The following is a 26,277-nucleotide window of genomic DNA, read 5'->3' as shown; positions in this document are numbered from 1 at the left end:
CTGCCCCCGATCCATCAGGGGCGGCTGACATCACTGCCTCGGGCTAATCTCCCGTCCAGCAGCAGCTTCCCGTTTCCTTTCCAACCTCTGCGCGCGGGCGGCTCCTCTGCGCTCGGAGCCGGGCAGGAAAAGTTCCCAGCTGGGCTCTCGTGCGGGGCAGCAGCCCCCGCGTGTCTGGTCCTCGTCCCACCGGGCCCTGGGCCGCCCGCTTCCCCAAAACCCCAGCGAGGGCCCCCCGGGGGGCTCCGAGCCCCCGCACCCTGCCTGCGCCATCGGCGTGCCCGTGGCCGGTCCCTTTCCTGTTTGTGCCGCAGGAAACCCACATCGTTACGAGAGAAATCACCGCGCCGGGGCTGCCCGCGCCCCACCGTGACCCCCGGTTCCACCCTGGCTCGGTCTGGCGGCCAGGAGCTCTCCTAGAGCCCGGTGCTGGATGCGGACGGTGACAGGGACATTCCCTGTGCCACCGCCATCCCAGTTTCGGGACACATCCCGGGCTGAGGTGTCACCCAGCCCGGCACAGCTTTCCCTGGGGCTCCCTGCCGGGCTCTCGCTGCTCAGGCAGCAGCTCCTGACTCCCACTCAGGGCTGGCTAAAAATAACCCCCGGCAGAGCTGCAGCCTGGATCCTGCAGGGAAACATCCGGGAATGCGAAGGGATGAGGCTCCTTCCCGGGGGAAAGGGTCTTCACCCCAGCACCCACCGGGCTCGGGGTGCCAGAGGGCTCTGCCCCATCAGGGCAGCACCCAGGGGTGATTTTCACATTTCTCAGCTCTGCCAGAATGGTTTTGGGGCAAATTTGGGGTTGGGTTGTGTCTTTTTAGAGGTAAAATAATCGTTGTCTGCTGCCAGAGGTGGGAGCAGCGTGGGGAGAGGGAGTACCCCCGGGTCGCCGTGTGCTGCGAGGTGCGAGCTGCACATCCCCTGCCCCTGTTTTCCACGTTTTCCTTGCAGAGGTGGCTTCCGTGCAGCCAGCCCAGCTGCAAACCCCCAGACCCTGCTGTCCCCCTGCCAGCACTCTGTGTGTGTGCAATGTCCCCCGAGGCAGCAGGGGACATTTGTGACCTAACAGGGTGGCCGAAGTGGGACAGCAAGCATCCATGCCTGAGATGTCGGGGTGGAGAAAAGCTCCAGGTGTGGGGGAAGAACACACAGGGCAGCTCTGGAGGGGGACCGGGGTGTCAGGGGGCCCAGGGGGGTGAAGCTGGCTCAGAGGGACCCCAAAAGCTGCAGTGACATCCCCATTTGCACTGACCTTGCACAGCTCAGGCTCAAACCCAGCTGGGGATGGAGCCCAGCAGCAGCCTCGGGGGTGGGGGCGAGGAGTAGGTGGAAAATCCCTCATTTGTCAGCGAATTCCCACGGCAGTGCCTGTCTAGACCAACTTCCCGTTGTCCGGTGGAAGCTGCCCCCAGCCCACGCACGCTCCCGTGGGGTGCAGAGCCTGGCATCCCTCTCTCCTGTCCTGCTGGGACCACTTCTGCCCCTGCCGAGGGTCACCCCAGGGTGCTGGGGCTGTGTGGATAGGCCCTCCTGTCCCACTCAGCTGGATGCCTCTCGGTGGGCTCCATGCCAGCCCCTCCCCATGCTGTGCCACCCCCGAGAGCTCTCGCACACACACCAACCCCTTTATTGTGCCAGGAACCACAGCAGCGGCGAACACTGGGAGAGTGGGGACACAGGGGGCCCAGGACCCCCGTGCCAGGACAAACCCCACAAACCAGCAGGGAAAGGGGTCCCCAGAGCCAGCTGGGCTAGAGCCAGCCTGCAGAGGTGAGCCTGGTGCTCAGGAGAGGGCCTGGGATGGCTCTCTGAGATGGGGGGGGTCACACTAACTTTGGAGGGGCATGGAGGGCTGGAGTGGGTCCTGCCTGACCTCGGACTTGGCAGAGCTGGACCTCAGGCCAGACGGGGTCAATCCAAACTTTGTGCTGCTGCAAAGCCTGGGCAGGACCCTCACAGACCCCCCTCCTCTGGGCCTTTGAGGGTCTTACAGAGGCAGAGGCATATCCTGGTGCCAGGAAAGCTCCTGCTCACCTCAGCCTGCCCAGCCTCTCTTGAACACTCACTGCCAGCTCTGCCTCCTGCAGGGACATCTCTATGGGCACAGGGGCCACCAGGGTGCCCACCCTGCCTCTTCCCAGCACCTGTGGCACAGATCCCACAGGACAGTTCCCACTGCCTGAGTAGGGAGGGGGTCAGCGATGAAGGAGTTGGAGAGCAGATGTGACTATGGGGAAGCAGGGACAGCCCAAATTCCCAGCTGTGCCCCCTGGGTGCCAAGCCTCGGTGTTGAGGGGGTTCCCCGTGCTCAGGTCTCAGGCCTCGTGGTCGCTGGTGCTCAGGTGCTCCTCGGGCAGGCCGGTCTCGTCGATGTTCTCCAGGGACTCGGCGTGCTGCACGGACAGCTCGGCCAGGCTCACGCTGGGCAGGGTGTTCTGCTCGGGGTACACCCAGGGCTTGTACTCGGGGTCGTGCCGGCGCTTCCACTCCGGGTACTTCAGCCCAGCCTTGTAGATCTTCTTCATGGCCTGAGAGCACAGCGGGGCTGGGGCTGGGGCTGCCCTGGGCTCTGGGCACAGCTCCCCCATTGCTTGGGGTTTGGGGTGCTGCCAGGGGATAGGGGCCTGGCTGCCCCAGCAACGTGCCCAGTGCATGCCCTGTGTCACCCAGAACTCATCCTGGGAGCTCTGCACCACCGAGGATCTGTCCTGTGAGCCCTGGATAGCTCAGCACCCATTCTGCAAGCTCTGGGTCATCCAGCACCCATCCTGAGAGCCTTGGATTACCCAGCACCCATCCTGAGAGCCTTGGATTACCCAGGACCTGCTCTGTGAGCTCTGGGTCTCCCAGCAGCATTCCATGAGTTCTGGGTCTTCCAGCATCCCTCCTGAGAGCCCTGGGTCATCCAGCACCCACCCTGTGGGCCCTGGGTCACCCACCCTGCCCCCACCCGGGGTAATTTGGGCAGCTCATCCCTGCTGCCCGTGACTCCCATCCCCCTCCTTACCTTCGGTGCCACAAACTGGGACACGCGGTTCACCACCCACTTCGGCAGCGACCCTGCAAGAGCCCAAATCTCCATCACCCAGGGAAGCAGGGCCAGCCCCGGGGGAGGCACCACGAGCCTGCAGCACCCCCAGGGCTGTGGTGGGCACCCCTGCATCCTCGGGCTGTCCCCATTCCCGGATGCCTGGGCAGTGGAAAGCCGGGGGGGGAGGTCTGGGTGAGCCCCCTCCCCTCGGGTGGGCACTCACCTCGAGGGTCCACCTGGGTGAGGTAATAGAGGATGCAGGCACCATCCCCGTTCGCCTTGATCAGGTACCCGGTCTGCAGGGACACGGCCCTCACGAAATCCTTGCGGGGCGGGTATTTCTGCAGGGAGATTCCGGGCACCTCAGAGCCTGTCCAGCCCTGCCAGTGCCCGCGGGCAGCCCTGCCAGGGCTGGGGCAGCCGGGGCTCACCGGGTGCTTGACGCTGTAGTTGATGATCATGTAGTCATTGCCCAGGGGCAGCCAGGAGCGCAGCGTGACGAAATCCCGGTTCTTCAGGGGGCTGGGGCACTTCCCTGCGGGCAGATCCCGTTACCCCCGGCCCCCATGGCCCCACACACTCACGGGGGCTGGGGAGGGGGCCCGGGGGTCTCAGGGGTGCTCACAGGAGTAGTATCCCACATCAGCATTGACGGTGAGGCGGCCGATGTCGTAAGTCTCGATCATGTTGGAGTCCCATTTCCGGCGGTAGCTGGTGTCATGCAGCACGTCATAGAGTGTCTCGGCAGGGACATCCTTGCAGGAGATGCGGGTCTGTGGGGAGAGGGGCAGCACCCAGCCCGGGGCTGTGCCCGCCTGGGCACCGAGACTTTGAGCTGTCCCGTGTCCCCGTGCCATGGAGGATGGCACCAGGACTTCGGGCTGTCCCATGTCCCCGTGCCATGGAGGATGGCACCAGGACTTCGGGCTGTCCCATGTCCCTGTGACATGGAGGATGGCACCAGGACTTCGGGCTGTCCCATGTCCCTGTGACATGGAGGATGGCACCAGGACTTCGGGCTGTCCCATGTCCCTGTGCCATGGAGGATGGCACCAGGACTTCGGGCTGTCCCGTGTCCCTGTGCCATGGAGGATGCAGGACACGTCCCTGCTGCAGGACACCCCCAGAGCCACGGCAAGGCTAGAGTGACCCTCACACCGGTGGTCCAGCTGGTCCAGCCTTTGATGCCTGTCCCCTGCCCCATGTCCTTGCAGGGCAAGCAAAGGGGTGCCCGTGTGCCTTCATGATAGTCTTGGGTGTGGGGGCCGCTCCCGGGGGGGGGTTCAGACCCACGCCGGGGGGGTTTGGGCTCACTCCCGGGGGAGTTTCAGGCTCTCTCCCAGGCGTTTTTCAGGCTCTCTCCCGGGGTGGTTTCAGGCCCGCTCCCGGGGGGTGTCGGGCGCACTCCAGGGGGATTTTTGGGGCCGCTCTCGGGGAGTTTCAGGCCCGCTCCCGGGGCTGTCGGGCCCGGCTGTAACCGGAGCCGCGGAGCTGCCCGGCCGCGCCAGCCGTGCATTATTGATGAAGGCGGCCGCCCTGCTCCTCTGAGCGCCGGCAGGAGGGAGATGTCATCTGCTCCTCGTTAGAGCCCTTGCATCTTTGATGAGGCGCCGTGTAAGCGGAGACGGCCCTCTGAGCGTGGCAGGTGCCATCAATCTCGGGCAAGCTTTCCCTGGTGGCCCGGGGGTGGATGGACTCGTGCCCGGGCCGGGCTCGGAGATGTGCTGCAGTCCCCAGGGCACCGGGGGAGGGTGGCAGCTCCCAGCCCCTCCTCCTGCTCTCCCTCCCTGGCTGCAGCCTCGCAGCAGGCTCTGGAGGTGCTGCTGCTGCAGGGCAAGGGATTTTCCAGCTGCAGGCGGAGCTTGTGGGCCTCCAGGGCACTCCGGCTGTCACAGAGGGACCATCGCAGCTCCAAATTCCACACTAAAGCCTGTCCACCACCCCCTGCAGGCTCGGATGAACGGCCCTGCCAGGCACAGCACGTGGGATGGGGAAAGCACAGAGCCCAGACCCATCCACAGGGAATTTGGGTGGAAAAAATCCAGAGCTGCAGCTGCTCAGGGAATCTGAGGTAATTAACTCCCTCAGTGAATGGACAGACTGAGGCTTTCCTGACCCCAAGAGAGCTGTGCAACTCGGGCTGCATCCCACGTTTTGGGAAGGGGCTCTGGGCAGTGCCAACCCCTGCACCATGCCCTCTCCAGGGCAGGGAGAATCCCCACGATTGCACTGAACCAGGCTGGGTGATGCTCCCTGACTGCCCCAGACCCGCCTGGGGTCCCCTCCCTGTGGGGCTCAGTGGTGGCAGGGGGCACAGAACTGCAGCCCCTCTGCCGGGCTGGGGGCTGGACTCCAGGGGCTCCTGCCAGCCTTTCCTGGTCCCTCTGAGCAGTCCAGATCTCCAGTCCAGATCTCACCACGGGAAGCCCTGTCCAAGGCTGGACCTGCCCACAGCCACAGAGCCAGACCTCTCCCTGCAGAGGCAAGCAGGCTGCTCAGGCTGGATTTACCCTTGTCAGGCCCTTGCTGCTGTCACCACTGCCCTCCTCCTTCAGGACATGGCTTCCAGGAGCACGTTCTCTGTGTCCTTCCCAGGGATTGGGGTGACCCAGCAGCACACAGTGCCACCCTGGAGCTTCCTTTTGGGAGAGGAATGTGATTTTTGCCTCTTCCCAGGTGTCAGGGACCTGCTGCAGTCACCAGGACTTTTCAAAGAGGTGCTGGCCTGACCCCTCAGCACCCCTTAATCCTGTGCACGCCCAGCTGGTTTAAATGCTCCCTGAGCCAGGTGCAGAAGCTGGTCCCTGGCTCTGCCGAGAGTGCTGCTCCTGCTCCTCCCCCTGGCCCCCAAGGGTCTCTGTCCACGGCAGCAGTGAGTGCCCAGCTCCTCCTTGTGCCCCGGCTGCAGGAGAGCTGCTGCTGGCTGTCCTGTGCTCAGGACAGCGGTGGAAGAGCCTTGTTCCCTCCTCGTCACCTCCCCGGGGCTGTGGCGACCCTCCCCCGGCACTGCTGGGTGAACTCTAACACTAACCCTGACGCTCTCCAGCAGCTGGGCTGCCCTGCAGGTCGGGTGTTCTGAAGGCTCTCCAGCAGCTGGGCTGCCCTGCAGGTCGGGTGTTCTGCCTCTCCTCGCTCTGGCAGGTCCCATCCCTGCCCGGGGCTCGGGATTCTTGGTGCCAGAAAAGCCAAAGCCTGGGATGCCCACCCTGGGCTCACCCTGGGCCCCCTGCAGCCACTCCTGATGTGCCCAGGGCCACTGGCAGTGCCCCTGGGGCTGTGTAGACCAACCAAAAGGTACCTGAGGGATGGCTGAACCTCCTTGTCCCCTCTGCAGCACCCCAGGTCCAGCCTCTGGCAAGCAACAAACCTCCCAAAAGAGCACCTGGGGCTCCCACAGGATCCCATCCCGTTGGGATGTGAGGGGACAGCAGAGCCGGGATAGGGACACCAGGGACTCGTCCCATCAGCCTGTCCGGGGGCTCCCGGCAGGGCCATCTCCACAGTGTAACTGATCCCGGGGCCTTCCCGCTGGTGTGGGGACCGGGGATAGCCCCCAGGAGAGCAGCAGGCTGCGGGGATCCTGGCGGGTGCAGCCCCGGGGCGGGCAGCAGCAGCCGGAGGAGCAGCTGGGAAGCACTTTCGGGTTCTAACCCCGCCAGCCCTGGAATTCGGGGCAGAAACACCCCCAGGCAGGCCGGACTGACATCCCCAGCACGGGGCAGTCCCCAGGGACCCTCGGGAGCCGCCGGGCACACGGCTGGGTCAGGGAAGCTCCGCTTACCTTGATTTTCTGCACAGTGCAGCTCTCCTCCTGGCCCTGACTCCACACGGTCACGCCAGCCTTGTTGTAGCGGCAGTGCCAGCCCTCCAGGCTCTCGCACTGATCCCTGAAGGAGCTGAAGTCGGAGTCATCCGGGATATAAACCATCTCCCCTCCTCTGGACATGGGGCTGAGCTGCTACCACCCGGGCGGGCGCGGGCACCGCCTCTGCCTCTGCCTCACCTCCCGGGAAACCCAGCCCTGCCCTTGAGCCGTGCCTCGCTGGGTGCCCGCTGCAGCTCACATCCTCCTGCCAGCCCCAGCCCGTGCCCCTGGAGCGGGCCCGGCACCCCGGCCCGGGCAGAGCCCTGCAGGCAGCCCCGGGGCTGGAAGGCTCCTCGGCTGCAGTTGCTATCGCAGCTGCCGGCAGCTCGGATGTCTTCCCGGGCCGCCTCAGCAGCATCACATTTCTCTCTGCTGGCTGGCAGCTCCTCTATTATTCAGCAGGTAGCAGCGCGCAGGTGGCTCCACTTTCAGGGCACAGCTGCCCCCGGCTCCCCGAGCCCCCCGGGCTGCCACCCCTGCTGTCCCCTCGCCGGTTCCCTGGCAATCTCTGAGCCTGACTTTGCGGCGGCGGCTGCCTGGAGGGATCAGCTGATGCCAGGAGCAGCAGAGGCCTCGGCCCCGTGGCTGCAGCAGCGGCGGGATGTGGGCCAGGGAGGGGGCACGGCCCAGCGCACAGGACTCGGCTCTCAGCCTGCCCTGGGGCTTGGGGGGAAGGGATTTGTGAGGGGAGGGGGCCCTTGCTGGGCTCACCCGGGGGTGTCCAGCCCCCCTCCCACCGGGAGCAGGACAGTGCCAGCACAGGAAAGGGCACCCAGGGCTCGGCCCAGCCTGCAAGGATGGACTTGCCCACCTCAGTGCCACAGCTGTGCCACCTCCCCAGGAGAAAATACCAACTCTGCTGCCCAGCCTGGAGCTGCAATGAACGCCCCTTGTCCCTGGGTACCAGTCATGCCCTACCAAGAGGGACTGGCTCTGTCCCTAGGGCACCTGCAGGATGCTGGCAGATCCCAACCCAGCTCTCCCCCAGCTCCAGCCCTGCCAGCAGCATCTGCTGGTCCCTTTCCAGTCCCTCCATCTCTCCCTGGACTGGGAACCACTCTGAGCACAGAGCTTGGAGTTCCTTGGTGCTGCACAGAGGACCCGGGCTGGGGTTACATCCTCCTCATGCTGTCCATTTGTCCATCCTCCTGTCCAGAACCTTATCCAGGACCTTTCACTGGGATCCTGCTCAGCCCCTGGGCCCTGGCCTGCCTGACACCTGCGGTTATCTTGCACATCCTGTTGATGTCCACAAGGTTTCTCTTGACTGGAATTTTGGGGTTCTTAAAGTCCAGCTGGAATGAGGCTCCACCACTCTCACACCCCTTCCCCCTGGATCAGCCTCACCTGCAAGGCCAGGGTGCAACTCCCTCCTCATCCAACCCTGGGATGAGGTCTGGGGACAGCCCCGGTGCTGACCCTGGGACAGCAGCCCCTGGGCACTGAGAAATGGGGACAAACACCTGGGAAGGAGAGCAGGGAGGATGGGGGAGAGCAGCAGAGGGCAGAGCCTGTCCGAGGCTGCCCGAGGCTTCCCTGCTGCTCCCCAGGCACCCAGGCTGTCCCTGGGACAGTGCCACCCATCTGGGGCTGCTCTGGGGCACAGCTGGCAATGCCACCCATCTGGGGCTGCTCCAGGGCAGGGCTGGCAGTGCCACCCAGCTGGGGCTGCTCTGGGGCACGGCTGGCAGTGCCACCCAGCTGGGGCTGCTCTGGGGCACGGCTGGCAGGGCCATGCTTGGTTGAGGAGCTGCTGCAGTGGAGGGGAGGGGCAGATCCGGCCTGGAAAGACCTTGGGGTGGCCTTGGGGCCGTGGAGCAGCTCTGGCCACACAGATTAATGACCCAGAGCTGTCCAGCCCTGTGCTGCAGTGTGCTGTGAGTGTGTCCCTGTGCAGGGGGAGACTGTCCCCAGGTACAGCCTGGGGGGGCCTCGAGTGGGTGAGGGGGGGGTGGGACCCAAGGCTGGGGGCTCTGGAGCTCGAAAGGTGTCCATAGAGTGAGAGAAGGGAGGGCACTGCAGCCCTGGGATGGAGGAGCCCCCCAGGCTTGGTTGGAAGGAGCAGCAGAGCACCACTGAGGTGGAACCAGCCCTGCTCTGCACCTGACACGTGGCAGCATTTCTGTCCCTGGCTCTTCCAGCTGGAAGCTTGAATGGAAAGTTCTTTCTCCCTTCTGCAGCAGTCCCTGGGTCAGTGCTCAAGCTGGAAATCTGCACAGTCCCCCAGGAGCTGCTGCTCACCATCACATCCCCCTGCAAGCCACTAGAGCTGGCCTGAGCTGGGCTCCCATGTCCCACCTGGGAGCGCTCAAGGCTCCAACCTGCCCCTCCACCACCACCTCTGGATCTTCTGGAGCCGAGGTTTGGGTCTGGGGGGTGCTCTGGGAGCTGCCCAAGGGAGGAGGAAGGTCAGTGCAGCCTCATGTTAATGCTGCCTCAGTCACATCTTGTTTAACTTCTCATGGAGCTGCTGGGGGAGTCCAGAGAGGCCAAGGAGCTGCTCCAGGGCTGGAGCCCCTCTGGAGCCAGGCTGGGAGAGCTGGGGGTGCTCACCTGGACAAAAGAAGGCTCCAGAGAGAGCTCAGAGCCCCTGCCAGGGCCTAAAGGGGCTCCAGGAGAGCTGGAGAGGGATTGGAGACAAGGGATGGAGGGACAGGACACAGGGAATGGCTCCCACTGCCAGAGGGCAGGGATGGATGGGATATTGGGAATTAGGAATTGTTCCCTGGCAGGGTGGGCAGGCCCTGGCACAGGGTGCCCAGAGCAGCTGGGGCTGCCCCTGGATCCCTGGCAGTGCCCAAGGCCAGGTTGGACATGGGCTGGGAGCAGCCTGGGACAGTGGGAGGTGTCCCTGCCATGGCAGGGGTGGGATGAAATCAGCTTTAAAATCCCTTCCCACCCAAACCATTCTGGGATTATGATGATTCTTTGATTTCAGAGACAATTTTGTGATGTGCCCTTGAGGTCCAGCAGTCCCATCCTTGCCACCCTGGGCTGGAGCTGCACTCCCTGGGCTGACCAGGGCTGCTGGGAGCAGCAGGGTGCTGCTCTTGGCCACGCTGTCCCTGTCACACCAGCAGCTCCAGGGGTCCCTCCATGCCCTGAGTGGGGTCAGGGCCTGTGGGGCCCTGCTTAGGGCACAATGAGCAGCACCCAGCTCTGTCCTGTCTGTGTCTCACTGCTCCTCCCTCTTCCTGCTCCCCTTTTCATCCTCCAGGTCCGTTTGAAACTCTCCAAGTGTCTTTACAGACTCCAGAGCTGGGCTGTGGGATTTCTGTGCTGGGAGTGGGGTTTTGCAGGGCATTGCATGGGGGTGTTCACAGCTCCATTAATGACTTGGATGCCTCAGCAGGATGAGCTCCCAGCCTCTCCAGAGCTGGAGAAGAACATCCAATCCCCTCTGCAGAGGCTGCTCCTCTGAGAATCTCCTTGGAAAGCCTTTGCAAATTGGAATGAAAATGTTTTTCCTGCAGAAAACAGTTCTGCTTTGGCTTGATGTGAACCACAGCCCTGACTCCCCTCAGATCCTTGTTCCTTCAGGGTTTATCCCCCGGGGAATCAACAAGAGAGTCAGGAGGAAAAGGAAGATATGGGTTGAGAGTTTCTTGTCCCAGAGAAACCCAGCTGGAGAGGCCAGGAAGGGTCAGAGCTGCACCAGGAGATGTGGCTGGGAGGTGAGGATGGTCCCAGGGTGGGAGCAGGAAGGTGCTGAATACCTGAGAGACATCTCAGGGTCCTTGAGGGACACAGACAGGCAGGGGAGGCAGGGAAAAGTGAGATCCTGAGCCAGGAGTGGTGCAAGGCAGCAAACACTGGGGCTGCAGGGGGAGATCCCCCAGGCCCAGGCCTGCAGGTACCCCTGGAGCTGAGAGTGGTCTCAGAGCCCCAGGGCTGCAGGAACCACCCTGGGCTCCCAGAGCTGCAGGGGCCCACAGGGGCTCTGGGGAAATCCCAAAGCCTGGGGGCTGCAGAGGCCCCGGGGGTCCCTGGAGACTCCAGAACCCCATTGCCACCAGAGCCTTGGGACTGCAGTGAGCCCAGGGACAAAAATGGGACCCCAAAGTGACAAAGACAAGATCCTAGAGAGACCCCAGAGCCCCAGTGGGACCCCAGAGCCCCAAATCTGCAGGGTGCAGAGAGACCCCAGAGCCTCAGGGCTGCGGGGACCCCCGAGTGCTTTGGGGACACTCAGGGCCCCAGGGCACCAGGGACCTCCAGATGCCTGAAGACACCCCCAGACATCTGGAGAGACCCCAGAGCTGTGGGCTGCAGGATCCCCTGAGTGCCTGGAGAGGCCCCAGAGCCCCAGTGAGACCCCAGAACCCCAAGGTTACAGGACCCACTAGGTCCTGGGGACACCCCAATGAGACCCCAGAGCCTTGGGGGTCCCCAGTCCGCCCCCATCCAGGTTAACACCCCCCCCCCCATAAACCCATCGGGCAGTGCCAGACTGTCCCCCCCGGGAGAAGCCTGTGTCCCATACGGTGCCATCCCCAGTGCCACCGCGCCCGGGGACCCGCTGGTGCAGTCTCCTGCTCGCCCACCGGGTGTCACGCGTGCTCCACGGACGGCAGCGACACGGCCAGCACCGGGGAGCGGCCAGGAAAGGGACACCGAGGAGCAGGGGCTGCTCTGCGGCCACCAGCAGCGTCCCTCCGCCCCACTCTGATGTCACCCCTCGGCTGAGGGGGGACGCTCTCTGCAAAAGTCACCCTTAAACAGAGGGTGGGTGGAAATCGCCTGGAAATATTTCTCCTCCTCCTCCTCGTGCTGCCATTGCATCCCTGCTGCTCCTGGCAGCTCACGACAGCCCAACCCCTCAACCCCGGGCACCCCGAGCCCCCCAGACCGGGGACAGAGTGGAGACAGCACGGACATCCTGCGCCTGGGACCCCCAGCTCTAACACGGGGCTCTTGTTGGCACTCCGGGAGTTTCTGGGGTCAGGGAAAATCTCCGTGTGTGTGTGGGGTCGCCCCCCACAGTCCTTGGAGCTGGGACCCTGCACAGCCGCGGTGCCCAGCCCTGCCGGCGTGCCCAGCCCTGCCGGGGTGCATAGCAGGCAGGGCCGGGTGGCACCGCTGGCACAGCACAGGGGTGTGGCAGGAGGCTGCCAGGCACATTGCCGGGGCTGGCACTGCCCACAGGGGCATGGAAGGGTGGGCTGGGGTTCTCCTGCTCATCCATGGGATGAGGTTTGGCCTCAGCTCTGCCCTCAAAGCCCCGGTGGAGGGCAGGGCACAGGGACGCTCCCGGGGGTCCCACAGCAGCTCTGTCCCTCTGCAGGTGCCTCAGAAGGATGATGAGACTCCATCCATGGGAGGGCTGGGGTGAGATGGGCTTTAAGGTCTCCCCCAACCCCAGCCATGCTATGATCCATCTCCTGAGTCTGCCACTCCTTCATGTCCTCCAACAGCTGTCACTTCCCCCTGTCCCTGTCCTGTGACCCTGTGTCCTTCCATTCCTGTCCCTCCCACCCCCCTGCTCCTTGTTTCAGCAGAATCCTCCTCCTCAAGGCTGCTCAGGGGACAGCCAGGCTCATGCCTCCCCTTTTCTTTGCCCTGGAGCATCGCTCCCTGCCCAGCCTGGGTCCCTGCAGCATTCCTGGCTCCTCAAACATCCTCCCTGCTCCCCACTGTTGTCATTCCCGTGCTGGCAGGCAGGGATTTGGCACCCACAGCCCCACGGCTGCCAGGCCAAGGCTTATTTGCACAGAGCCCAGCCGGGCCTCAGGATGATTTAAAAGGACTGTGAAAAATGTAGTTATTTTTTCCCCTTTCAGCTGCAAGTCAATACTCAGGGAAGGATGTTTAATTATCTTTGTCACCCTCCTAAATCTCTTTATGAGAAGGTTTGGCTGCAAATCTCCACATCATTTCAAAGTTATTGGCTCGGGCGGCGCGCAGCCACACAGTAAATTAGCCGGCGCAGCAGGCGTGGGTGCTCCCGCCACTGCCAGGCCTGCCTGTGCCTGCTCCCCTCCTCCCAGGGCTGCGTGGCAGCAGGGAAGCCCCTGCTAGCTCAGGAGTCACGCTGGTGTCCCCACAGCTGGTTGTCGTGCCCTGGTACCCGCCCTGTCCCTGGGGATGTGGCATCTCCCGCGGGGTGCAGGATCCAGGGGACACATGGCACAGCCAGGACCACCCAGAGTGCCATCCTGCACCCTGAGCTCTTCATTCTGGGGGGATAACCCCAGCAGGCCCTTCCAGACACTCCTCCCAGCCTGGGAATGCTATCCCCAGAGCTGGCTGTGCTCACCCGGTGCAGGATCGCTCTGAGCTGCCGGATGGAGCAGGATGAAGCTGAGGCACCCTAAAGATGCCGGGTCCCCCCGGCTGCTCTGAGCCCCCCGAGCTCCCCACGCCCCTGTGAAGGCAGATGGGTGGGCTGAGACCCGGTGCTGGGTGCTGCTGCTGCCATCCCCAGGGCAGGAGCCACGCTGGATGCAGGGCTGGTGGCCACGGGCCAGAGAAAATGCAGGATGGAGAGCAGGCATGGAAAGGGTGGGAACTCCCCTCCCACCAGCATACCTGGAGGCAGCACCCAGCACCCACCGTTCCCAACCTCCCCCCGCCCCGTTCTCATGCAAATCAGCCGAGCCGGGGCTGGGCTGGAGGCCCGAGATACGGCAGAACAAAATCCCACCTTCCCGATAATGCCTTTTATTGGACTAGGTGACACGCAGGCTTTAGGGGGATAGCGGGAGAATCCTCTCGGCTCATCCGCAGAAAGGATTTCCACAGCCCTCCCGGCGGCTTGTCAGCCCCTGAGGAGTTATTAACGGGGAGCAGGCTCGGTGTGCCGGGGCTCAGCGCCGGCCCTGCCCCTCTGCGCTGCTTACCGAGATTACGCCGCCTCGGAATAAGCTCCGCGGAGCGCTGCTGCCGCATCAGACAGCGGCTAATCAGAAAATTAGCAGCGAAAGAAACTTTGTGGCAGGAATTTATCTCTGGCGCTGCTCCCGCTGCTCCCACACCCAGCCCTCAGGGTGAAATTTACTCGGATTGCAGCGCTGAAACCTGGAAAAACCTCATCCCATCCCACCCCTGCCATGGCAGGGACACCTCCCACTGTCCCAGGTGCTCTTAGCCCCAGTGTCCAGCCTGGCCTTGGGCACTGCCAGGGATCCAGGGGCAGCCCCAGCTGCTCTGGGCACCCTGTGCCAGGGCCTGCCCACCCTGCCAGGGAACAATTCCTCATTCCCAATACCCCATCCATCCCTGCCCTCTGGCAGTGGGAGCCATTCCCTGTGTCCTGTCCCTCCATCCCTTGGCAATTGTCTCTCTCCAGGTTTCCTGGGGCTCCTTCAGGCCCTGCAAGGCCACCCTGAGCTCAGCCCAAAGCTTCTCCTCTCCAGCTGAACATTGCCAGCTGTGCCAGCCTTTCCTCCCAGCAGAGCTGCTCCATCCCTCTGCTCATCCTGGAGCCTCCTCTGGCCTGGCTGCAGCAGCTCCAGCTCCTGCCTGTGCTGGGCCAGGGCTGGGGCAGCTCTGCAGGTGGGCTCTCACCTGAGCACAGGGACAGAATCCCCCCTGCCCTGCTGCCCACACTGGGGCTCAGCTCCAGGCTGGGGGTTCTGGATAGGGGCAGGTCCAGCTCCCACCCCCAGCACCCCCAGATCTTTCTCCCAGCTGCTCATCCCAGCCTGGACTGACCCCAGGGGTTGTCCCCACCCCGGGGCAGCACCAGCACCTGGGGTTGTTAAACCTCCTGGGCCACTCCTCGGGCTTGTCAGGTCCCCGTGGCCACTCCCGGGCACCTCGGGACCTCTCCCACCCCCGGCTGAGGGATGTGTCCCGTGTGACGTCCCCGGTGCCAAGCCCACTCGGGACAGAGGGGGTGTCACTCCCGCGCTGGTGTGACATCAGTCCCCGCAGCGCGGTGGCACCTCGGGAGCAGTGCTGGACACCCAGTGCCACCCATCCTGTGCCAGGGGGCAGGGCCAGGGGCCGTGATGGGGGCAGGGAGCTCTCAGGGTGATTAAAATGCGCTGTTTGTGGTGCTCGAGCCCCGGCGTCGGGGAGAGTTACAGGGCACTGAGCTAGAAAATGGCATTTACAGCCCCCTCCCCCTGCCACCGCCAGCCTAGGTCTGTGCAGACTTTATCAATGCCACGTGTGTGTCCAGCCAGGGGACAGCAGAGGGACACCCCTCCCCCCTGCCCCAACCCTACAGACCCGCTGGGGACTGTCCCACACAGCCAGAAGGTGAGGGCTGGGACCCTTCCCACCACCCCCAGCCCCACAGCTCCTCTGTGGGACCTAAAACACAGAGAAAAAGGAAGGCAGGGACCCCTCCCCACTGCCCCAGACCTACAGACCCTCTGTGGGACCCAAAACACAGCCAGGGGGTAGGACAGGGACCCCACTGTCCCTACAGTCCCTCTGTGGCACCCCAAACACAGCCAGGGGGGTAGGGCAGGGACCCCTCCCCACTGCCCCCAGCCCCCCTGTGGCACCCCACGTGTAGTCACATCCCAGCTGGGGCTCTCGGGGGATGCCCGAGCCCCGTGTGGCACAGAGGGTTGGCGGCACTGAGGGCGGGGCCCAGGGGCTGTGGTGACATCCCCGTGCCCCCGCCCGGTGCTGGGCAATGCCAGCGGCCCCGCGCGGGCCCTGCCACAGCCCCACTTTGGGAACGGCCGCTCCAGCCGTAGCAACAGTTACTACGATTTCCTCTTCCCATTCTCTTTCCCCGGCTCCATCGTCCTCCCAAGGCAGCCCTGGCGCTGCCGGGGATGTGTTTTCAGGCAATTAAAGCTCATTAATGGCACGCAGAAGCAACAGAAGCCCCGCGGCAATATGGGAGGGGTGAGTCCCGCCGGGGACAGAGCCAGCCCCGGCCGTCCCCGGCGGATCCGGAGGGATGCAGGGGGCGAGCGGGGTCTGCATGCCCTGCGGTGAGGCTGGGCCGAGCCTGGCCTGGGGCCATGGGTGGCTGCTGTGCTGGGTGTCACCTCCTCAGCAGCCCTGTGGGGACATTCACCCGGGCACCGAGTGCTGCCAGCACCAAACTGAGGGGCAGAGGGGTGAAGCCCGCAGCCACCTCCTCCTCCTCCGCGGGTACCAGCCCCGTATTCGCCACTCCAGCCCCGCGCTGTGCCCTGGGGATGGATTCACCCCCATCCCGGCAGGAGGGGGAGGAGCAGGATCCTGCTCGAGGCTCTCTCCGCACGTGTGTGAGCAGAGCTGGCACCGGCTGGGGCCGAGCCGCTGCTCCCGGGCTCGGGAAAACATCGGGAAGACAATAGCGTTCGTTAGCAGGAGGAGAAAAACCTTCTGAGGGCTGAAATGAAGCTTTGATTGGGAACAGATGCGGGAGAGAAGGTACCGGCATGGATGGGCACAGGGCCAGCCCCCAGGGAAGGGAAGGGAAGGGAAGGGAAGGGAAGGGAAGGGAAGGGAAGGGAAGGGAAGGGAAGGGAAGGGAAGGGAAGGGAAGGGAAGGGAAGGGAAGGGAAGGGAAGGGAAGGGAAGGGAAGGGAAGGGAAGGGTCCCTTCACGCTGTCTTGCCTGTCCCAGGGCTGCCGGGTGCCCTGAACAGGAGCAGATGAAGGATGGAGCAGCACCTGGGATGCACCTGGCTGCCGGACACCGGCTGTGGATCCAGCCCTGGGTGCCAGGGGGCGGCCGGGGATCCCGCGGCATTCCCGGAGGGATGAGCCGGCCCCGGCTGGGTGGGGTCATGCCAAGGGTGCTCTGCTGTACCGGGAGGAGCTGCGAGCCCAGGATTTATCCTGCCAGGAGAGATGTGGGACTGCGTATGAGGCTGAGCCCTGTGCCCCACACGCTGCTGCAGGACCAGCGCAAAAAATGCAGGGAAAATCCTGGTGTGGCTTCCAGCTCATCTTCCTCCTCTTCCTCCTCCAGCGTTGGGCCCAGCAGGACAGCTCACAGCTCTGCCAGGCTGAGGCCAAGAGCACAGCTCAAAATAAAGGCTGATCATGCTGCTGCTGAAATCCCCTGCCCTGCTGCCCACGGAGAGCCTGGCGTGCGTGGATCTGGGCCCTGGGGTGCCAGCAGAGGTGCCTGGGGCACGGTGCTGTCAGCAGGAGATGGAGAAAAGCTCAGCAGGGCCTGACCCTCTGCCAGCTCTCCCTCCTTCCCTCCCTCTGGCTCTCTTTCCCTGCAGGACCGTGATGGAGGCTTGTGGGGAGGGCAGGAGGTACAGGAGGGGTGTGGAGTTTCCCTCATTCCTGATCCCTGATTCCCATTCCCTGCTGGATCTGGGCTCAGGAATGTCCTGAGGGAGAAGAGAGCACCACGCTGCCCTTTGGAAGCCCCCAGATTCCCCCAACAAGACCTGCAGAGGGTCCTCACCCCCTCTGAGGCTGCACAAGCTTCCTCCCCTCCAAGTGCCAGCTCCCAAGGCTGGGAGGCGGCCGTGCCCTCATTCCTGGGCAGGGATGCAGCAGGGTGGGAAAGGATGCAGAGCTCCCCCAGCCAGGCTGCAGACACCCACCCAAACCCAGGTGAGCCCACCCTGCTCTGCCCTGGCCCTGGGGGATGCAAGGCTGGGGGGCTGCCAGGACCTACCTGCGGGTGACAGGATCAATACTCACGTGAGCCAGAGAATCCCAGCACCCCAGGGGGAGTGAAGGGCTCCACCCACTGCTCCCCTGGCTCGGTGGCAGCAGCACCAGCGCCTCTGGGAGCCGCTTGGTCCCGTTTAACCCTTGCCTGGCAGGGCTGGCTGCCAGCGGGCTGGGTCCCCCCGCGCCCCCTGCCCTCGGCGGCTCCGGCGGGAGGCAATCGGCAGGCGCACGCTGCGGAGCGGCGCTTTTCTTCTCTAATCTTCTTATTTCATTTTAGCATTTACAATACAGCCAGCCGGTAATCCTGACATCAAACACGCCACGCGCACTTCCAAGCCGCGCCGACGTCAGGCTGAGCGAGCGCTGGCAGGAGCTGCCAGCTCCGACGGCTCCCGATAACGTGCGGCAGGGAGACAAGGGAAGCGGCTCTGCCCGCAGCGTGAGCGGGCTCCGTGCCCTCCAGAGCCCCCGGGCCATCCCCAAGGTGCCCCTCGGGTGCAGGAGCCGTGCTGGGGTGAGCTGGGTGTGGGTTTGGTCCCTAGCGAGGGGTTGGAGTCACTGTCACTCAAAGAGGCAGGGCTGGGTGACCCTGCTGGTGCCCACTCTCCTCCTCCCTCTGCCCTGGAGTGCACCGAGCTCTGGCATCCTGGGGAGCAGAGCTGGACACCTTTACATGGTGCCAGTGCCACCCCATCCTGTGCCATGGACAAGGGAGCAGGGGCCATTCCAGTGCTAGAGGCTCTTCCCAGTCTCCACCTCACTGGAGCATCCTTTGGTTTCCAGGCACGGCAGCTGGGCCCTGGCTGGGGTGCCTGGGGAATCCATCTGGAATGTGTCCCCTCCCCAGCAGGAGGGCAGGGCTTGGGGACAGCGTGTGACACCCAACACCCACAGGCAGCCCCTCGTGGGGTGCACTGGGCGGGTGGCAGAGACCCAAGGGCTGCACAGCCCATGGTGCCCATGAGTCCCTTTCCCCAATCCCATCACCAGCCTCTCTTTGATGGACACCAGCTGCCGGCACAGGAGTTCCTGAGGGTGTGCAGGCCCTGGCACAGGGTGCCCAGAGCAGCTGGGGCTGCCCCTGGATCCCTGGCAGTGCCAAGGCCAGGCTGGACAGGGTTGGGAGCAGCCTAGGATGGTGGGAGGTGTCCCTGCCCAGGGAAGGAGCTGAACTTTGAGGTGCCTTCCAACCCAAACCAAATCATTCTGGGATTCTGTGCGATGCTTCCCTGCTCCCACTGCAGTGACACAGATCCAGCAGCCTTTGCAGAGTCCCTGGGGTGGCTTTTCTTTCCCAGCCTGATGTCCTGAACGGATTTGCAGCTCCTGGGAGATTCCTGGAGTTTCCTTGGAGTGGAAATGTTCTGCAGGGCTGGATCAGGAGAGGGGGATGGAGTGTGAGAGAGGCAGAAAATGATGAATCCCCTCTCAGGCCCTGCTGAGGATGGGACCCCTGCCTGGATCCCTCTCATGGCAGTTCCTGAGAGCACCCCGAGGCTCAGCCCTGTGCCAGGCTGGTGTCCTGTGCCCACCTGGCTTCACCATCCTCTTCCTCAGCCCGTGGAGGAGGAAGGAGCCCAGCAAACACAGGCCCTGCCCGGCACTGGCAACACCAGGGGACGTGAGGAATGAGCAGGAGGAGAAGTGCTCATGTCCCCATGCCAACCTCGGAGCTCCCCCTTGCTCTGTGCCAGGTGGGCACCGGTTCTGCTGTGGTTCTGCTGTGGGGTCACCGCCCACGGAACAGTCTCAGGTCTAATCCGTGTCTCAATATTTGGGATTTAATCAGTACTGAAATAAGTAGCTTCTGTATTTTTTACTTTTTTTCCCCACCCTCTTTTAAAGCAGCGAAGAGCTGCGACTCAATAGGAATTAATTTGCCTAATTAGCGTCTTTGGGAAGCTCTCCCTCCTGCGCATGCCCCGGTGGGGGAGATTCCCGGGCTCGGGGACGCGCGGCGGAGGCTGTGCCCGGTGGGAGCTGCCCAGGGAGCTTCCCCCAGCCCTCTCTGCCGCTCCAGACAGCGCTGCCCCGCATCCCGCAGGATCCAGCCGCCATCGGGGGGTGCCCATGGCCGTGGTGGCACCCCGGGACCTGCCGGGGTGGGCACGGGGCGGGGGCCGGCCCGGGGCTGCGGGAGCGGGCGGCTGCCAGGGAAGATGAATGGTTTTAATCACACCGCTTACAGGGCACCATCTGAAGTTTCGTGTAAGTTATGATAGCGACAGTTTGCACGAAAATTGTATTTCCAGGCTTCATTGACTGGCTTAATGAGAATCTTTACGTGTCAGATATTAAATTAAGAAATTAAAGAGCTGTTTCGGTGTGTATAGACTCCTTCCCTCGCACTGAGCTGCTTCTTCCAGATCAATCAGGAACGCGCCTCTAGAAAAGATGGGAGAAGCCTTTGATTTTCTGTCAGCGGGGAAGTGAATCTAATACGCCTTGGCACCTAATTCATGTTTTATTAAAAGGCATGAGGTGGATGCTGCCGGCCCCCGCCTCTGCCCGCTGCCCTCTCCCTGAGGAGGGAGCGGCCCCGGCGCCGCCACCCCCGGCTCTCGGCGCTGCCTGGCTGTCACACGTGTCCCAGATGCCAGCATCCCGGGGCTGGGGACACCAGGAGGTGCCAGGCCCTGGTTGTGCTAGCCAAGGATTAAGGTCAGCTTGGAACAAGCCACGATGGAATCAGCAGGTTGGAAAATGTTGCTGTTCTCCCGTGTGGCATCCCTGCTTTCCTTCCTGTGCTGGCTGAGTGTGACCTGAATTCCCTGATCCTCTGGGTCTCTTCCCTCTGATTTTGCTGGGAATGAGTACTTGGCCAGCTGGGAACTCCCCAGCTGGAATGGGGGCAATGTCACAGCCATGGGGTGGCCAGAGGATACGGAGCAGGCCTGGGCATGGCCAGGCCCTGGGGCACGCTGAGCTGGATGGGGCAGAGAATCCCTGAATGCCACGGGCACTGGAGATAAACACCTGGCACAGGGATGTGGAGAGCAACCCCGATCAGGGAGCCCAGGGATCGATGTCCCAAGGCAGGGACACCCAGGGACAGCAGGGATCAGTGCCTTGGGTGGGGACAACTGGGGACACCAGGGATAAATCCCCCTGTCCAGAGGCACACGGGGACACTGGAGATAACCCCTGGAGCAGGGACGTGCTGGGACAGTTCAGAGAAGCTGGGGACACCAGTCAGCTCAGTGAGAGTGCAGATGGGACGTGCCCGTGCTTCCTGATCCACCTGGACCCTGTCACAGAGGACCTTGAGGACACTTTGGTCCCAGAAGGGGGACAGGGGCATCAGGCTCTCTTAGGTGAGCCCCAGTCCCAGGTGCTCAGCAGGCCTGGATGGAATCCTGGCACTGTCCCAGTCCCCCCACCACATCTGCACCTTCCAAACCCGAAGGTGAGGAGAGGGAGGTGGTGTTGTTCCAAACTATCTGTCAGGGCAGGAAACACCCCCCTCTGGGCCCTGAGCACCACCATCCATCTTCTGCTCCCTGTGCCAGCCCTGGCTTCTCCTTGTGTGGGGGAACTTGAACAGCTTCATTTGGCACAAATCTGAGCGGTGACATCGCGTGCCATGTCACCATCGATTCCCAGCCACATGGCCGTCAGTCATTCGGCCTTTTCCTCTTTTGATATTGCAATGGAAGGGATCAACCTCCCTGCAGTGCTGGGCTGGGCTCGCTGTGTGTCCCTGGGACCTCCTGTCCCTGCAGGAGCCTGGTCCCAGTGTCTCCAGCCCTGTCCTCACTCCCTGGGACCCCATGTCCCTGCAGGAGCCTGGTCCTGGTGCCACTCACAGCGTTGCTCCCGCATCCTTTGGGGCACTTGAAGAAGCTGGAGCCCCCCTCCAACAAGGGCTGAGTGCCGGGGTGCCTGCAGGGATGATACCCCCCGGCTTCCGGCCCAGCAGGAGTTCGATGCCGCTGTCCCCAGGCCCTGGCCAGGCCTGCCGAGGCGCCGTCACCGCCGTGCCAGCCCACCCCGGCAGCCGGGCACCCCGCTGGCCCTGCCTAAATGTCTCATTAAAGGGATTTGCGGGGCTGCTGAGCCGGGCTCTAATCTGGCGCTTACCGTTCATTTGTTCCAGCGTCTCAGGCAGCCGGCAAAGGTCGTTGGATCTTTAATTACGGGGAGACGAGCGGCGGGCGCAGCGGGAGGAGGAGCAGCAGCTGCGGGCGGCGGGCAGGCGGCCCGGGCGCGGCGAGCGCTCCTAACGAGGGAGATGCTGTCTGCCCTGGGGACACGAGCCGCCTTGTCACAGCGCCGTTGTCACAGCGGCCTTGTCACAGCCAGCCAGCCAGCCAGCCAAGCCACGGCCTGGCTGCGCGGTGACCGCAGCCTTGCCCGGCACTGCCCCCGTCCTCGTCCTCCTCCTTTTTGGCGGTGTCACGGCACAGCCCGGCTCGCCTCCTTCCCGCTCCTGCCGTGCTGTGCGACACCGCGGCTGCCCAGCCTGGGTGCGTGGATGGGGCTCTGCTGTGCCAGGATCAGCCGGGCAGCTGGAGCTCAGCTGGGACAAGCCAGAATTCCCAGCTGGCGACACCCGGGCATGTGCTGATGCTTGCGGTGCCCGGGCAGGAGACTGGGGGTGCTCCCTGCCCCCAGAGCCGTGTCGGGGGTAGGTGGCGGCTGTGCTGGGGGCGGGCTGTGAGTGCCTGCATGCAGCTCCCAGGGATGAGCATCCCGGGGGTGAGGGGTGTTGAAGCCCCTGGTGGTGTTTCCCGAGTGCCCCATCCCCCAGCAGATGAGTGGGTGTGTGCACAGACATGGCTTGGATGGAGCTCTGAGCCTGCTGGAATGGTGAAAAGTGTCCTGCCTGTGGCAGGAGGTGGAATGCGATGGGCTTTGAGGTCCTTTCCAGCCGAAGCCGCTCTGGGATTCCATGATTTTACGATCCAGGCTGAATTCCAGGGGTACCCGTGCCCACCTCGCTCCGTGTGTGACAACCGAGCGCTTGTGCCATGTGGGGCCGTGGGGAGTTCGTGCTGCAGAGGGTCCCGAGGGCATCGCGGGGCTGACAGGGCTCCAGGGCGCGGGTGGCAGCAGGATGGGCTGCGGGGAATGTCACCCCATTGCCCCTCCGCAGCCTCGGAGCCATCCCGCCCCGCGCGGTCATTAGCGGGCTGTCACCTCCCGTGCTGACAGCTGCCACCGGTGCCTGACACCGCCACGAGGCGCTCCGGGCTGCGGTGGTCTTGGGGTGACAGGCAGGGGCCGCGGATCGTGCTGTCACCTCCGTCCCCCTGCGCTCTGCCCTGCCTGGGGGTGGCCGGGTGACGCCATGCAGTGCTCCCGCTGTCCCCCAGCTGTCCCCCTGCTGTCCCCACGGGCTGCCAAACGTGCTGGGGAGTGCAAAGGCTCTGCCCTCCGCTGCCAGGGGTCCCCTGCGGCGCTCGGAGTGCCCCCGGGGCTGGCTGCAGCCTGAGTGACAGCCTGTCGCGTTAATGAGCCGCGCTGCCAGGCCGGATGGCTGACACCCGCGGCCACCTCCTGGGGCCATCCCTGAGGGCTCGCCACCATCAGGCTCTGCCGGGGGAGCTCTGGGGCTGTTGGGGGTGACACTGATGCCGTCCTTTCTCCTGAACGTCGCTGGGAAGCTGCCCAGGTGTGCCTGAGCCCGGCAGTCTGAGGGTTCCAGGAGGTGCAGGACGCTGCCTGTGAGTGTGCAGGGACTCGGGAGTGTCCCCTGCCCATCTCCAGCCATCCTGGGCAGGGTGGAAGGGGCTGGAGACAGGCTGAGCCCGGCCAGGGCTGCAGGTCACAGTGGGCACTGGGCACCCTGAGTGATTCTGGGGCACAGCATCACCCTCCCACCATTCCTGGAGCCTCCTCCTGCCTCAGTATATCCCTTCTGGAGCATCATCCTGCCTTGGCATGGCAGATCTGGAGCATCCTCGGCCTCAGTATCACCATTTTTAGAGCATCCTCCTGCCTCAGTCCTTCCCTTCTAGAGCATCCCCTTGCCTCAGCATTTCTGGAGCATCCTCTGGTGTCAGCATCAGCATTTCTGGAGTATCCCCTGCCTTGGCATCTCCGCGTCTGGAGCATTCTCTGCTCAGTCCCTGCATGACTGCAGCTGTGCCCACGGTGCCAATTCCATCTCCCAGCCCCATCCTTTTCACCACTAGAGTCCTTATCCCGTGTTTCCCTGTCTCCCATCTCTCTCCCTTCCTCCCACATCTCGCTGGCTCCCTTGAAGCCTCACATGCCTAATCCTCCTGTTAGCCTCTCTCTTCATCTAAAACCAATATGCAGCTGAATGCTGGAGATAATTAATTGATCAATTAGATAGAGAACTGCTTGTACTCGTGGCACAGAACACACGGAGGAGGGGGGGCTGTGCCAGCGCACCTGGCAGTGCCCACGCCTCGGTGAGGGAGTGCTCTGTCCACCCTGGGTGTGCTTAGTGTCCCCAGTGGAGGGGACAGGCCACCAGCCAAGGTGACCACGGGTGCAGGTCAAGGTGCCTCATCCCTGTGCCACATACGCCGTGTGACACAGTGACACCGAAGGTGGGAGGGTGCGAGTGCTCCAAATCCTGCCCAGGGGGCTTCTCAACCCTGGCATCCCCAGCACTCCACTCATCCTGGCTGTGCCAGGGTGCCCCCAGCCACCCCAGAGCACACTGGGGGGTGCTGAGCACCTGGAGGGGTGCCAGTGGCCAGGGTGGGGGTCCCAGCTGTCACGGTGGGGTCCCAGCAGCCCGAGGGGGGGCTGCCACGGAGGCAGGGTGCCGCAGGGAAGTAAATAATGCAGCAAACCCATGTCTGCCAACCCCCTCCTCCCCGAGCTTTGAAAAGCAACACATTACCCTGATCTCCAGACATGAGTTTTTGTCACCAAACAGGGTGATGAGGAGACTTTGAAGCAAATACAAACACCGGGAAAGGGAATACATAAGAAGAGAGTCGCGTGTTCTCTTCAGAAAACAATTGCGGTGTCAACTACGTGGAGCAGCTCCGTGGAGGGGGAGCTGCTAACCAGGAACCTGACAGCCCCAAATGCCGGGAATTATCATCCAGAGCGAAATCATCCCTCTGCTGACAGGGCTGCAGCATCTTCCCCTTTCCAGGTCACACAGGATATCCCCTCCCCCTGCTCTGTGTGCGCCCGCTTGTGCCCCAATGCGGTGGCATCGCTGTCCCAGTGGGGACAGATCCTCTCTTGTCCCTCCCGTGCTTTGTCACCTGCATGCACAGGCCTGTCCTGCACCCTGCAGACTGACAGCTTGCACAAGCACTCACACCTTGCAGCACCCCCTGCTCTCTGGCCACCCTTACACCTTGCCCAGGGCACTCTCACCTTCCCCACTGCCACCCCACAAACTTCCCGTGATCTTATTCCCATGGCTGCTCTCACATTCCCTTGGTCCTGCACGTGCCCTACCTGTGTGTTCCTTTCTCCCTGACACCCTCCCTGGAGCTCCCAAAATAACATTTACCTGGGCAGTGCTATTGATAGCCTGGGAGCTGGCATCACCCTGTGGCAGATCCCTCTCTCCATCTGGGCATTTGAGATGCGAATTTGGGCAGGATTTGGGGGTCTGTCCTTGAGCCAGGCCCTGCACTGGGGGGGGTTCAGGACAGCCCTTGGGAGCTCAGCTGGGGACTCTGCCCCTTCACCCCCTTTGGGCACCAGTGCCAGGCTGTTCCCAGCTGATTCCTTGGTGTGGGGACCCCAGGGATGTTGGGGCACAGGATGGCACCTTTGTGCAGCACAGAGGCACCGCCTTGCCTGGAGGGGCACCTGCACTGGTGCCCTGCATGTGCGCTTGCACCCCCTGCACGCTCAGCATGTGAGCACCCAACCCTGCACGAGCACTCCCACCCTGCTCACACTCATCCCCGCACGAGCAAATCCAACTGCTCACACTCATCCCTGCACGAGCACTCCCACCCTGCTCACACTCATCCCTGCACGAGCAAATCCAACTGCTCACACTCATCCCTGCACGAGCAAATCCAACTGCTCACACTCATCCCTGCACAAGCACTCCCACCCTGCTCACACTCATCCCTGCACGAGCAAATCCAACTGCTCACACTCATCCCTGCACGAGCAAATCCAACTGCTCACACTCATCCCTGCACAAGCACTCCCACCCTGCTCACACTCATTCTGCATGAGCACTCCCACCCTGCTCACACTCATCCCAGCACAAGCACTCTACCCTGCTCACACTCATCCCTGCACGAGCAAATCCAACTGCTCACACTCATCCCTGCACGAGCAAATCCAACTGCTCACACTCATCCCTGCACAAGCACTCCCACCCTGCTCACACTCATCCCTGCACGAGCAAATCCAACTGCTCACACTCATCCCTGCACGAGCAAATCCAACTGCTCACACTCATCCCTGCACAAGCACTCCCACCCTGCTCACACTCATTCTGCATGAGCACTCCCACCCTGCTCACACTCATCCCAGCACAAGCACTCTACCCTGCTCACACTCACAGTGAACCCCTCTCTGGCCCTGCACGCCTTGCACACCCACTCAGCCCTGCCCAGCCCTCATCTCCCAGACCCTGCACTCCCCCAGCTCTCAGGCACACCCTCGTGTGCCCTCTCACAGCCCCTTGCCCTCCCAGCCCCTCCCCGTGTGCCCAGACCCAGCGCCCCCTGTCCGTGCCATCCCTCATGCCTGGCACACGGGCATCCTGGGCCATGCTCTGAGGAGCTCCCTGGCATGATCCCAAATCTGCTTCTTCCCGTTCCTGTGCCTCCAGGCACTTCTCACCCTTCCTGCACCCCTGGACCCCAAACCTTGCTCAGCCCCCACCCACGCCATGCTGGGCACACTGCTCCTTCCCTCACACCCCTGTGGACACTTCT

The 26,277-nt window shown here is 63.4% G+C and overlaps 1 protein-coding gene across 1 annotated transcript; it reads right to left on the bottom strand.

The window, feature by feature from the left end:
- Positions 1–2,318: 2,318 nt before the first annotated feature.
- On the bottom strand, positions 2,319–6,980 carry LOC103817211 (START domain-containing protein 10-like). The gene is made up of 6 exons (XM_009091313.4): positions 6,816–6,980; positions 3,660–3,807; positions 3,466–3,569; positions 3,258–3,375; positions 3,011–3,063; positions 2,319–2,531 (listed from the first exon to the last, which is right to left on the bottom strand). Exons 1-6 carry the CDS (start codon positions 6,978–6,980, stop codon positions 2,319–2,321), a joined length of 801 nt encoding a protein of 266 aa, XP_009089561.2.
- Positions 6,981–26,277: the final 19,297 nt, after the last annotated feature.

Source organism: Serinus canaria, chromosome 13 (assembly GCF_022539315.1).
Source record: "Serinus canaria isolate serCan28SL12 chromosome 13, serCan2020, whole genome shotgun sequence".
In the NCBI taxonomy this organism is placed as follows: domain Eukaryota; kingdom Metazoa; phylum Chordata; class Aves; order Passeriformes; family Fringillidae; genus Serinus; species Serinus canaria.
This window is presented reverse-complemented; position numbering and strand designations above follow the sequence as displayed.

Coding starts and splice junctions, on each gene's coding strand:
- LOC103817211 (XM_009091313.4), bottom strand. CDS start 6,980: ATGTCCAGAGGAGGGGAGATGGTTTATATCCCGGATGACTCCGACTTC. Junction 3,376..3,465: donor ACTACAGCGTCAAGCACCCG/GTGAGCCCCGGC, acceptor ATCTCCCTGCAG/AAATACCCGCCCCGCAAGGA. Junction 3,064..3,257: donor CACCCAGGTGGACCCTCGAG/GTGAGTGCCCAC, acceptor GGGCTCTTGCAG/GGTCGCTGCCGAAGTGGGTG.